The sequence below is a fragment of the Xiphophorus maculatus genome, chromosome 1 (genome assembly GCF_002775205.1).
Source record: "Xiphophorus maculatus strain JP 163 A chromosome 1, X_maculatus-5.0-male, whole genome shotgun sequence".
Classification (NCBI taxonomy): domain Eukaryota; kingdom Metazoa; phylum Chordata; class Actinopteri; order Cyprinodontiformes; family Poeciliidae; genus Xiphophorus; species Xiphophorus maculatus.
Genome location: NC_036443.1, coordinates 11,658,260 through 11,672,191, shown reverse-complemented (window position 1 = coordinate 11,672,191; position 13,932 = coordinate 11,658,260). Strand labels below are relative to the sequence as shown.

Below are 13,932 nucleotides of genomic sequence, written 5' to 3'. Positions count from 1 at the left end.
GATGTATTGCAGTGAATAATGTATTCTGCAAGGATTGTACAGAGCGCGTGGAGCAGATGGCAGCAGGTTGATCTCAATGTGTGTGTGTGTGTGTTTAATGATGACAGTGTGTATATGTGTAACTTGTAGGCGTGTGCGTGCGGGCGTGTGTGTGTGTGTGCACCCGGAATGGGGGAGGGGAGCGAGGAGAAGAAGGTAGGGAGGGGTGTTGGGGGTTGGTTTATGTGTGTGTCTATGTGAGTCTCCTTTGTGAGATAAAACATGCAAATGGTGGATTATTTTAATGCAGTTTTTTTTTCTAGAGCCTAAAGCCTTAATCCGTAAAGCAGTTGAAATGAAAATAGTATATGTTTTCTTTCAAACTCTCTCCATGAGTCTTTTAATTTTTTTTTTTTTCTTTTGCACTATTATAAGAATCTGCCTCCACCAGCTGTCCAGGAATGGGATACATTCCACTTTAATTTGTGTCCGATATAGTTACAGCTCTGGACTCATGATTACATCTGGAATGGACTTAAGCTGGCCTGAACTAATCTTTGAATTTTCTTGACTGATTGGTGGGAAAAAAATAAAAGTTAAGGAGAATAAAACTGAATGCACATTGCACGTAAGATATGCACATTTATAAATACTTACTCCAGTAAACTTGCCTATACGAATGTAAGAACCCCCAAAATAAAAGGCGTACAAATGCAACTGCTACAGCTGCAGGCTTGGCACCTGAGCTGTAGCACCGCTGCAGCATGCTGCACTATAATAAAAGCAAACCATGCCTTTATTGTTTCTGACAAAATTACAGATGAAAAGCACAAGTGAAGCATCAATGACCTACTTATTGTCTTTTACCAGTAAATTGTTATCTACTAGGGGAGATTCTGAGAAAATTAAACAGAGATTCAGTTGATGCAACAAGAATCAGAAGATTTAACATCCCTGTTTCTCTCACACCAGAGAAGTTAAGCAGAATGGAGTAAATGTGTTTAAGTATTTTAGAGAGCTGATTTGTCTCTCTGGGATGGTTGGTATTGTAAAACATGGCCCAGAGCAATTCATTAGTGGTAAATAATTGAGAGGCTCCGGATAGTGCGAAGGTGAAATGGCTGTTATTATTTTATGGAGTTTGTGTTCTTGGGGGCTCTTCAATTTAATTTTTATTAAAAATGCACAAGCCTCCATGTGAATGACTCATTCGAAAGATCCACAATGGCTGCTAATGACTATCTGTCCTTCGCTCATTGTTTTCAAGCTCATTGAGAGCGGTCTGCACACCATTATCAATTCTATTGCTGCTTCTTTGTTCAGCTCTCATTTTATGAAGGCTGTTACTTTATTTCCTGAGTTCTGCTCTTTTTATTTGAGGCAGTTAAGGTACACAAGCCTTCTTTTCAAAAAATATGGCGGTGAAGATTAGTATCGAGCACATCTTGGTAAATATGAAATAAAGACTTTGCTCGGCAGTTGGTTTTGTGAGTTAGACTTACAAGTGGAAATCGCTTCTTTTCTTTTATGTTCACATACTTTTCGAGAATTTCACAGTGCATCTTTTTTAGGCCTTCATCGCCATACTTTACTGTTTGTATGTTATTTTTGAAACGATGTGATGGTCCATTTCCCCTCCAAGCACTGCATGTGCGATGACATTCAAGGCATTTTCGGTTTTGGTCTCATCTGACCAGACTGTATTCTCCCACTAGTTCATTGGGTTGTCCAAATTTTCTGCAGCAAACATCAAATAGGCTTCAGCATCAACTTTTCTTCAGCAGTGGAGTGTTGCAGTAGAAACACTTTAAAACACTTTGAAACACTTTAAGAAGAAAGCATTACTTAAAGAGGAAGATGCAAGATTCAAAACTGTACATTTAACAATCATGACATGCTTCCTGTTTGATATTTTGGTAAAGAGGAAACCTTTTTGTAGGTCATAAACAGTGACTAAATCACCTAATATAAATTTGACAGGATTGTTTCCTAAATCCTGTCAGACCTAAGTCGTGTTGCCCTACTTTCTTTGTATTTTTGGACCTTATTTTTTTATGTTTTCATCAGTTAGTATTAGTGTCATCCCACCTTATATACAAAAATTGTTTCTTTATTTCTTCCAGTGTAAATTACTCGAGTTGTTACTGAGATCTGGTGTTGATATCAGATCATTAGCTCCATTAGCAAAATATTTACTGAGAAAAATTATGCAGCATGTGTTAGAAAAGATAAATAATGACAGTAGGGTTGCAAATAAATGAAACGATATGAGTCTTAGAAGTCTTGTCAAAACAAACAAGTCATGTTGAAGTTTTATGCACCAACAACTCATTCAAATGTCTTTGTCTGATAAATATTCATTCGGGTAAAAAGATTAAAAAAACAAAATGCTTTTTGAGGCCCTCACTTGGACAAACTTTTGCTTCATTGTCATTCATTGTTTTTTTTTTAGTGGTCATATGAGAATGCAAGTTCAGCTAGAGCAAATTCTTTTCTTGAAAAAACAAACCAAAAAAAAAAAACCTTTCACCTTTTCGTTTTGGTTTTCCGGTGATGCAAGTTAAAGGCCAGCGAGGTTTTATTTAACATCTACACCCACTCGCCACCACGTGATAACCAAGAAATGGGGGAGCATCTGAAGGTCTAATTGGTTTTTCTCAGCACTCTGGGCTCTGTAATAACATGATGTTTTTAGCCTGTGGTCTGTACTGTGGGCTTAAGAGCTGTTTGTCCTTAATAACCAAACTATTGAGACGCCTGTAAGATCTTTATACTTGTGGGTGGACTGTTCTTTTTAGTCATGCTTGTGGTAAAACCTAAAGGGCTGACAGTTAGACCTGACAACCATTTCCATTTTTGGTGAAGTCAGGCTGTCTGTCGACATTTGGAAGATTGCCTACCATGCGTCCAGCTCACAATGCAGATGTCTGGATTTATGAGAACGACATGACATTTTAGCAATGCTTTTGGGAAAACTTTTATTGTTATATTTTCATATGGCATAAAGGTTTCACAAATCACAAGCTGTATTTTAAAGCAGGGGTTTCAGACCTTTAGATGCGTTTCTGGTCTAAAACACCTGAAGCAAATTATTGAATTACTTCCTAATGACCCCATTATTAATTCAGACTTCACTTTGACAAGAAATGTGAAATTTTCATCTGCAACAAGATCTCATTACACGCCTGACAACTATACAGTTGTTAAACAAAACAAATGATAAATTTTTTACAATTTGGGGAGACTTCACATTAAAGTTTTGTTTTCTTGGGCCAGTCATTGTACTAGGCTAGGTTCACTGGTTTGCCTGACTTGTCACTGCAGAATATTTAGCCGTCAGTAAAATGGCACCTCATTCATTCTAACAAACATTTCCGGTTTATTTACTTATTCTTTGTCGCTAAATAAGCTCATTTTTAATTGGAAGCTGCTCTTCAAGTAGACTTTGTTAATGAAAATGCATGAGCCTGTTGTAGACTTTAGTCCGCTGCTGGTTGGACGATTACTGCACATATGCAGTTTTTTTTTTTTTTTTTTTTGCATTAATTGTAATTGTGTACAGTAAATATGTATAGGGGTGATGTGATAAGTTCAGCACGAGATGAAATGATACTCAGTACTGGCTTTTTGTGAACAATACAAGCTTTTGTTAATAAAAATTTGGTTTGTGCATTTTGCACAAATAGAGTAAAAGTTTTACAAATCACACACTATCTGCCGTCTCCCTATGGTTCACAGTTTCACAGTTTGACCTGGTTAAACTGGAAAAGGCTTTTGTACATCAGTCAACAAGCCATTGTCTCCTCTTACCATATGCTGTATGTTTTTTTTCTCTTGGGATGTGTTTGTATTCATACTCTGACAGTGAAGTATTACAACAATATTTGTTGAATACTTCCTTTTTAAAATGTAAGGATACTCTAATGTCTAACAAAGCACTGAACATCTTATTTTTGTGCTTTTGCAAATACAAATTTTAACAAATCTCAAATGTCCTTTTTAATGAATCTCTGTTTGATGTCGGTCAGTCCAGTTAAATGTTAACTGGTCTAAAATATGTTGGATTTTGAACTGCAGAGAATCAAATGCTGCCCAGAGGAAGAGGTAAAAATTAGATGCCACAATGGATGGCCAGAATTGTTTGACACAACTTACAGTTATTTCCTCTTTGCTGTCACAGGTTCTTTTTGTCAGGTATCTGATATGTCGCCTCACAAACAAGTGATTGAATGCTTTCCAATGGTGAGGTAGCCGTCAGCAAGATGGAAAGTAAAGTCTTTAAAAGTTGACCATATCAAATACAATAGGGCATCTCAAGAAGTACTTCCTGCCATACTTCAAAATAAATGTTGTAGCATTTTGATAATATTAGATTGCGGTATTTGAAATTTCCACAAAATAATGGTAAATGTAATATTACCACATTATTTTTGTCAATATAAGTTTTCTGATGACTTACAGATAGACTTTTGTGGTATTTTCCTCTTTTCCTAGTTTTAATTTTCCATTCTGGTTCTTTGCCTGTGTTTGTTTTTAACCACTTTGGTTTTAAGTCACACAGCTTGCTTTGAACAGGATTGCAAATCAACCATGACTACAAGTGCAATTGCATATTACATGTTGAATCTACATAATTGTCCCTATCAAATAAATATTCACTCTTACTTTTATTGCTCTATATGACTTTTACTGTATTGTTTTAAATTACTTTACATTTATTTATTTAATTGCAATGTTGACATTTTTGTCTTTCTGATTGTTGTCCATCCTGAAAAACAAATTTAATTTCATGAAAATATGGATCATTGGGGACCTTAATCCTTGGACATTACTTATACTATCATAAAGCTTTTATATGTTTGTTTTGGATGTGATTCATTCTTGACGTTTGCTTAGTTTCTTGCTTGCTTTCAAAATAAAATCTTAGCTAACACATCTCCCGACTCTCCTTGGCTTAGTGCCCTTGCTCAGCCCTACTGCCTAGTTGATGCGTTTTGTGTAATATGCTTGTCAGTGTATGTAAAAGAGCTGGGCGGCATGCATGTGGGGACGAAACATGCTCAGGGGGTGGAGGGGATGTCAGCTCATTAACCTCAATTTTTCCCTTCGCAAAGCCCTGCGTTGAGTCACCGTGTAAGTCTCGTGTCATTACTCCTCCCCCAGCATTCATTTGCTGGGAATGACAGGAGAGAAAAGCAACAGGCAGAATGAGGAGGAGGGGGAGGAGGAGGGAAGGGTTCTTAACAAATTCCCTGCTTGTATCTTGCAAAACTAAAGCCCACGCATCTTGTTTCCTTCCCTACTGTTGTCCTTTCTTTCTCTTCCTTTACCTGCTGTCTGTCTTTCTGACCACAGGCCCAGTACAGTGTTAGGCTCCGCACAGCCTCCCCTTCAGGCATCAACCCATCTAGGAAAAGACTGGCCATTGCTATGGTGAGATATGTTAGCTGAAGCCCCCATATTTTTTTTATCTACAAGCCTTCAAACAGAGACAATGGGGAGATAGATTATTGTTATGACTTGCTGTGGGAAATTAGAGCTGCTAAAAAATAGCTCTCAGCATGAAGTGCCATTTTTTGCTTGTAAGCTGAAAGCAATAGTGATCTGGTTTTCAAGATCTTTGACCTTATGTAGAAGACAAATTTTGAGAACACTTGGTATGAAGAAAACGCCATCTCATTGCTCAACATGACAACTTTGAAAAACCTAATAAACTCAAGTGTTTAGATTAGTTGTCAATTCACAGAACTGGCCCTGAGCTGACTGTCTAATTTGTCTATAACCCCTACACATAATATGTTTTAGTTAGATGTTCTGTATCCAAAACAGCTTCATCCAAAAGGCAGAACCACTAAAACAGTGCAGGTTACTTTGTGCCTCTTTTATTATATATGTTTTGTAAAGTACCCAGCTGAATTTTCTTATGTTCTTGTCTTGTCCGTAAGAGTTCCTATCCAAAATCATGAATGTCTGATATTTTCAAGCACCATTATTATATTTCACGAAGAAAGTACAAAATAATATCTTGAATACTTTTTTAAAAACTCTGACACCACATATTATATTTTTAGGCAGTTGTTTTACAGGAATTTTCAGATGACGTTAGAAGTGTGTAATTGCAGAAACATAATGTGTGAAAACACTCCAAAATGCAAAAAAAAAAGAAACATCTGCAGTTGTTACAGTAAGAACTCTTTTTGGAGGTAGAAGAAAGTACAGTTTAAATCTTATAGATCTTTTAAATCATTTAGATTAATTTTTTTCTACATTTTATTTACTAAATGATCCTTAATCAACTAAGATCACACAGTCCTTTGAAATGAGAATTACCCTCCAGGCAATGTGGAGACAAAAGTGACTGATTATGGCTTTCTTGGTGCAACCAAAGAAATTCTCTATTAAGTCATATACGTATATATATATATATATATATATATATATATATATATATATATATATATATATATATATATATATATAAAATTAATTAAAACTGCAAATTAATTAAAACTGCTAATATATATATATATATATATATATATATATATATATATATATATATATATATATATATATATATATTAGCTGTTTTAATTAATTTGAGTCAAACACAAAGAAAATGCCTTTTATGTGAATGAGTGTTTAATACAACTGTGCTTATGCATGACCTGACTTTCAGTGGGCTGCCATTTGCATTCAAAACAGTTCAAAGCAAGTTGTGTGACTTTAAATTTGAATGAAAACAAAATGAAACCAATGGTTCTCTTTAATGGAAAATTCAGGTCACGCAGTCTTCTGTCTTTACTCCTTTTTGGGGCCATCATGTCAAGGTTGTATAATGCTATGGATGTTTTTGTTGGACTGAAAAGGATTCTCTTATCTTTTACATCTCAAGTTCTTTTATTTATATGGTTCAGAATCAAATTGTGTATTTAATTCTAGGTTTTCTCACAGGTGTTTGATTGTAATACTCTTCACTTGTATACATCTTAGCTAAATGCGTAAAAATAGCTCTGATGTTTGGTTTTAAAGTAAATGCGTGCTCAACCAACAGTTCAGATGTGCCTTAGTGTAGCACATAGACTTGTATAATCTTAAATGAAGGAAGTCCAAAAGTACAAATGATCTTGTTTAGAAGTGAATTCTCCTTCATCACTTTACATAAATCCCAAAAGCTTGGAATGGCATTGTCCTGGAACACAGGATCAGTTTATTTTCTGAACTCTTCTTTGAACCTAATCATTCTGGTCTCTTTAAATACAATTTACTTTGAGGTGCATGACATTTAAGAGACTGATTTGACAAAAAAGAATCAAATAAGACCATTTTATCTTCTTTCCTCTCGTACATCACTTTTATTTATGATGTTTTTCTTGTTTATGTACGCACTTAAAGGGTTTCGGTTTCCCACTTGACTCATCTTCTTGCTTTGCATAATCTTTTGCATTGGTCAAATGTCTCTGACTGTTGCTATGTTGTAGCAACAACCTGTTTGTTGTTGTAGCGATGTTCTTCCTGGTAAAACATTGGTTTTGTGGGTATTATGTTATTGTTTAAAATATGTCAACAAAGGTTTCCAATGTATGTACTATGACACATTATATATATCTTTAGTCAGTTTGTTTCAGTATAAGGTGTTATAGTTACTTCTCTGTGATTTTTAAACGTCCTATTTGTAAAGCAATTTAATAAATTTTCATAGCCACTTTTTACACTATAAGGTTATTTTGTGTTAGCTTGAGAGCCGTAGGTTTAAGTTATTTGTTGTCTTAGCCAAACCTTTTTTTTCTTTGCCATCTGCTTAGATCACAGGTGTCAAACTCCAGTCCTCAAGGGCCGGTGTCCTGCAACTTTTAGGTGTGCCTTTGCTGCACCACACCTGAATAGAATAATTAGGTCATTAAGGCTCTGGAGAACTGATCTACACAAGGAGGAGGTAATTAAGTCATTTCATTCCAGTGTTTTATACCTGTGGCACATCTAAAAACTGCAGGACACCGACCCTTGAGGACTGGAGTTTGATACCCCTGGTAGATTGAAGATTAGTTGGCATCTTTGAAGATAGACTGATGCATTTACTTGGCACATAATGGTTTATTATTGTCAAAGCTTTCAAACTTTGACATTTGTTTTATTCTTCATGCTTTGCATTTGTACCATTTATTTATTGTGTAGAGCACCAGATTGCAATAAGACATTCAATTATATGCTGAAGGAAACCAGCCGTTTTTTTGTGTGTTTTTTTTTTTTCCTTTTCCTGTTGTAGTTATCTGATGGTTGCGGCGAGCAAAAGCAAATGGCTGGGGTAACGTGACGTTCACTGTGCCTTTTTATCTTTCCTCATCACTGTTTATCCCAACCAGTTAAAAGTGGCTTGTGCTCTCTCAGATATGTCAGAAACTGTATTTTCTTACACTTCTTCAAGTACACACGTGCGTGTTTTCACGCCATACTTTGTCAGGTAGAGCTGGGACACTAAAGTTGTTAAGCTTAGCACCACAGCACCTGCTGGACCCATTTGTTAATTGCCTTTGATGCTGATTTGGTTGTTGCTAATGAAGCTCATCCAGCACCACTAGGGTCCTTGAAGGCCACCACAGCAGGATGATGGAGGCCATGCGGGTTGCACTTTGGTTTTGACGTATTCCTTTCTTAGACACCTTTGCACAAGCGCTCACACGTGGCTCACTCAATGGCTGTGTCCTCTTTTGCACTCAGCCTTAGTTGCTGCAAAGGCAAACTGTTGCCACAGATGACGCACTACGCAACATGCGCTTCGGGACGCAGCAGTCACATCTAAAACAACAAGTGAAGCCTTAACGTGAAAATCTATTTTGTGTTGGTCGATCGCCTTAAAAGTTGCTGAAACAGAAACAGTCTAAATGCACAACATTTTGCATTAGTTTTCACGCGGAATTTACTAAAGCAAATTATTTAAATCTGCTTCTGGGATTATTCTGTTGTCTTCAGATGCTTGTGGAAGTATAAAGTTCTTCCATTGTGGGTTTTTTTTTTTTACACATTTATTTGACTTCAGTCAGTCAGCCTTTCCTGTGGGGCCAATTATAGGTATCAAACAAACTTTAAAAAGTTAAGATTTCAAGACCTTTCCATTCTCCGTCATATTTTTATGAAATTTTATCTTCTTTCACCAAACCTTTCTGCCTTGAACCAAAGACGAGCCCCCTCTGAGCTCCTTCGGGCAATTCTTCAATTGCAAGTGGGAAGAGCAATTTCCCACACAGCTGTGATTTTTCAGCGATGAAGCCAACAGCGCAGGAAGGTGTCGTGTGACTTTGACATCAGCAGTAAGCTTAAATTAGCATACTATTCGCTTCAAAAACAATAAAGGGGATTTCTGGATCTTGCTAACGCTATTAGATTGTGCACCTGGCTGGTCACACAAACCTTACGTCATTACTATATCTGTCCCTCAACTCAGCCATCTCCTATACAAGTCAGCCGACTCAAGTCTGTGACTGCCTTCCTGACTCAGAGACATAACAAAGTCTGACCGGCTTCTACTACCTTCGTTACAAAACACATAAAGACAGCAAAATGTGTTTGATGAAATGGACCTCATAGTCCTTTTAAGAAGTTTAAAAAAAAATAATACTGTAATTAGTTCTCTCCTACAGTAAGCCAACATTTTACTTTGAGTAGGCCAAAAAATGCTCCTGTTTTTCCTTTGACTTAGGACAACATACTTTGGAAATGTTTCCAGATGCATGAAATACAGACAGAATGCAGAGCTACTATAGCCTTCTAAAGAAACACACTTCTTCTGACCAAAAACAACCAATCAGAGCCCGGAGGAAGGTCTTTGTGCTGCCAAACAATGCTGGTAAATGAGATAATGGAGGAGAAACAATTTACAGTTACAGAAAAACTGCTCATCTGTCATCATTGGTGTCCATGCTAACTAGTCTAAGCATTCACAACTTTCTCTGCTAGGGTTAGGGTTAGCAGAGAACTTAGCAGAGAACAAGTTTGGAAACGGGAGAGGGATGAGCAGTGCCACACGAGATTGTGATTGACAGTGGTAACTGCTAAGAACTGCCTCCTGGTTCTGATTGGTTGTTTCTAGTTGGCACTAAGAGCATTGGGAGAAGGAACATTATCCTAAATTAAACTGTGTATATGTTTATGAATGTGAGTCTAGTGTAAGTTAGTAAAATGTGAATTATCCTGAGATGTGAAATCCTCACTTTTATTTATATTTGTGTCTTAGGTTTAACATTTTGATTTCCTTGAGAAGACTTTAATAATAAAATAAAATACAATTTGTCTTATAACCATGCACACACATGATTTAATAACTCAAAATGTACATTACTTCGTATGACAGGGCCACTGAAATGTGAGGCAGACATGCAATAGTCTGACAGGGTTTTTACTAAATATACTTATATTTTTCCCGAATTTTTGGTTTCTCTATGTGAGTCAAAAATTATATTATAAAATTTGTTTTTTTTCACCTTATTCTAAAGCTGTCAAGAAAGGAAAATGAAATTAGAAAATCTCTTCACAGTCTAACAGCCACTGACTTGTATGTGCAGATAAACTGTCATCCGTTTAGATTTCTATCCTTTTGTGAACCGTTGTAAACCCAAGTTCAAGGTGGAAACAAAGCCTTTTTTTGGCAACCCACATGCCCCACACTCCCACCTTGCACTACCTCTCCATATTCTCAATCTCCACTCTCATCTCTTCTCATCTCTGTTTCTGGCTGTTGGCTCTGTTTTGTGGTTGTTCCAGCACCTCAACAGCAAAGTGGATAAATGGGAGCCTTCACTTTTTTTTTTCTTATTTTTTTGCTGCACATCCCAAGGCATAGGTGAAACCGGAAGTGGTAAAAAACCCTTTTTTTAGTTCACCTCAGTATGTTGTTTTCGCCTTGGAGGTGATGAGTGGATTGGTCCATCAAGGGATTTTTTTCATATTTTCTGTGAATTTTGAACTAAATGAGGCAGTTTTTTTTTCTTTTGAACTCACACTGAGTTCAGCTCTCTGGTGTCTTTCAGCAACATTTCATGTTTTATAAGATAACTGTTGTTCACCTGTCTAATTAAACAGCACAGAATATAATTTTAAACAGTTCTCTAGATAAAAAAAAAAAATCTTTCAATTATTTTTTTGAAAGATATTTCTGTGACGTCAGAAACATCACTGAAACTTTGTGTAGCAAAGCTCACAAAGTCAGGAACTGAACCCCAGATTGTTGTGTCAAGGACCAACATCCTCTCTGCCTGCTTTCCCACTAGATACAAAATAAGTTAAGAATTTGAACAAAATCTCACCAAAGTGTTTTGGTTTAATTTACAGTTTAATATGTGTAAAATGAATGCTGAAGTCTCCATGTAGACCCTTGTTAAATAAATATTATATTCTTCTTTTTTAAAAATTAGTTTTTATACTTGCCTTTACATCAATTGCCCATTTGGGACACAAATAAAATCTGTATCTGAATCTGAGTTTAGTACCTCTCATTGGTGGAAATGGAGATGCCCAGATCTTTATGTAACTGTTCCTTTACTGTGCAATGCATAGTAAAGGTTGGAAACTAACTTAGATAATTAAGAAAAGGTCACATTATTTCAACCGACAAATTCCTCTTATATTTCTTGTACCGTAGAACGCAAACAGTCCCATATTTCAGAGCGGGTTCTTGGTGTCTGCTGGTGTGGTTGTAACAGACTCTCCAGCACCATGTACAAATTTTCAATTTAAAAATGGAAGTGCAACTTAGCAAGTAAAAATGAAAGTTTACTTCCAGTTCTGCCAGCATAGCCTTTACCAATAAGTCTATCCAGATCTCATTATGCTGGTACTACTGAGGGGCGGAAGGGAAAAAACTTAGACATTGTGATTTCTCAAATGTTGTCATTGATTAACTTGTATATCATCATAGACCTTGTCTTTGATTTCTGTTTGTTGAGGTTTTGTCTCATTAAGGATTGACAAAATGTCGATATTAGTGAAACATTAGAAAAGAGATTGTGTATTGCTACTACGTTCTTGTGCAGATCCATCAGTTGCTTTCGTCCTTTTTTAGATTAGCTTCATCTACTTGCTTTCATGCAGTAAGAGAACACTTTACACATGGTGTTGTTAATGCTTTTAAAATGAGCGTGGAACTGTGTTGAAGTTTTAAATGATTCAATCTGACTTTACCCAGTTGCTAATGTTTGACTGTGATGTATGTAATGAGCTAGCCCAATGAAGCATGCGCTGTAAACAACCCTATGGGGAGTAGGGCTACAACTTTTTTTTTTTTTTTACCAGCAATAAAATGTGTTATACATTCCTCTTACTCCAACTTTAATTGTTCAATATTTGGAAGCGTGCCCAACAACTTTGTTCAATTCCTCCCCTGCCATTGCCAAACTATGACCTTGTACAGGCATATTTTAATTCTAATAAAGTTTACATCACTCTTTCACAACTCCCTTTTCTGTTTACTGATTGGCTGAGTTGAAATTCTACCAGAGAAATCCAGCTCAATGGGAGAAATCTCAGACGGCGGACTGAAGAGAGACGGTCATGGCCTCGTTGGCAGATCATGAAAAAGATTGCAACATGAACAGCAGCTGGTTCTTTTTAAGGGTGCAGATTTTGTTCCGCGAATAAACATAAAGTGTGCAGTGTAAATGTGCTCAACCTTGCATTCATATAATGCCAAATACTACACATAAATTGTCCTTTAACAGTTTTAAGAGGTCCCTGTGGAATTCATCTTCAAATCATACAGTGTTCCTAAAATCAGAAACTTTCCACACTGGCTCTGTGCTTCAGTTCGCCAAAATCCATTAAATTCCACCTCAACGATGCAAACTTCTCCAACTATGAACACAACCTGTTTTTATTTTGCATATGAAAATTAATCATGCAGCTGATAAAGTGGGGCCACATGAGTTATTTGATGTTGGTACAATAGATGTGACCCCAGTGGTGCTGCAGCTGTGCGTGTACAAGTAGTGTGACTTCAGTTGTGTGTGCAGGATCAAGCTCTCACACCCAGGAAGAGGCCCTGTTTCCCTTATCTAACGACAACAGAGCATGTGTCGCCATGGCCACCGGCTGTGCTTTTTATGGGCTTTGTGCGTGTGTGTGTGTGTGTGTATGTCTATGCGCATGTTTTGAGTCCCTGTGTATATGTTTGTGCCATGTTCATTGTTTGCCCATGTTCATTGTTTGCTTGGGGCGTGGTGCAATACCAGATTTGTTACTGTAGCCTCTCTACTCTCTGTCTTTTTCTGCACATTTCCCATGCAGAAAATGTGCAAGTTCTTTTTTTCATTCCTTCTTTTTCTCTTTCTTTGTTTCTCTGTTTCTTTCTTTCTTTTCTCCCCATACTTTCCATATTGTTTTTTTTATTTTCCTTCACTGCTGTTAGGTGTGTGTGCGCGTGAAGGGGTGTGTGTGTGTGTGTGTGTGTGTGTGTGTTGGTGTCTCTGCCTCCTCATCCTCCTCTGGCTTTGAACCAGAAGTGACAAGTTGGGCAACATCAAAATTCGGTGGCACACATTGTCTCAGGTTGGGGTTTGTTAGGTCGCTCCTACAGCTTAATTGAACAGAGGGCTGAAGGGGAAGGAGTGAGATGTGAAGAGTGAAATGAAGAGAATAGGGAGAAAGATGAGGCAGAAGGGTGCTCAAACAGGCATACATATTGCATGAGCCCCCACCTCCTCCACCGCCACCACACCCCTTCTCTTCACAGAATGGCTGTGTACTGTTCTGGGTTTATTAATTCTGCTCGGCGAGAGAATTATTTTTAGAGACTTGGTGTACTGGCAAAGGCTTTTAAAGTCACACCTAGTACATATTCTGCTTATAGATTTTCTGTTATTAATTCAAAAGTTCAGAAAGTTGGTTGAGGTTGCTGTTTGGTGTGATCGTGTTTTGTTGTTGTTGCTGACTTTTTTTTTTTCTTGCACGTCATCCAAAATCTGC

General features: G+C 37.0%; 1 protein-coding gene across 2 annotated transcripts in view; it reads left to right on the top strand.

Moving 5' to 3' along the window:
- The window catches only part of LOC102220182 (TOX high mobility group box family member 2-like), a 104,790-nt gene that overhangs the window by 37,247 nt on the left and 53,611 nt on the right, over positions 1 to 13,932 (top strand). Inside the window, exon 2 of one of the 2 annotated variants that reach the window (XM_005808933.2) lies at positions 5,335 to 5,412. The exons of the other annotated variant lie outside the window; for it this stretch is intronic. Coding sequence (XP_005808990.1) covers positions 5,335 to 5,412 — 78 coding nt within the window. The remainder of the gene's footprint in view (positions 1 to 5,334; positions 5,413 to 13,932) is intronic. 2 annotated transcript variants of the gene reach the window in all.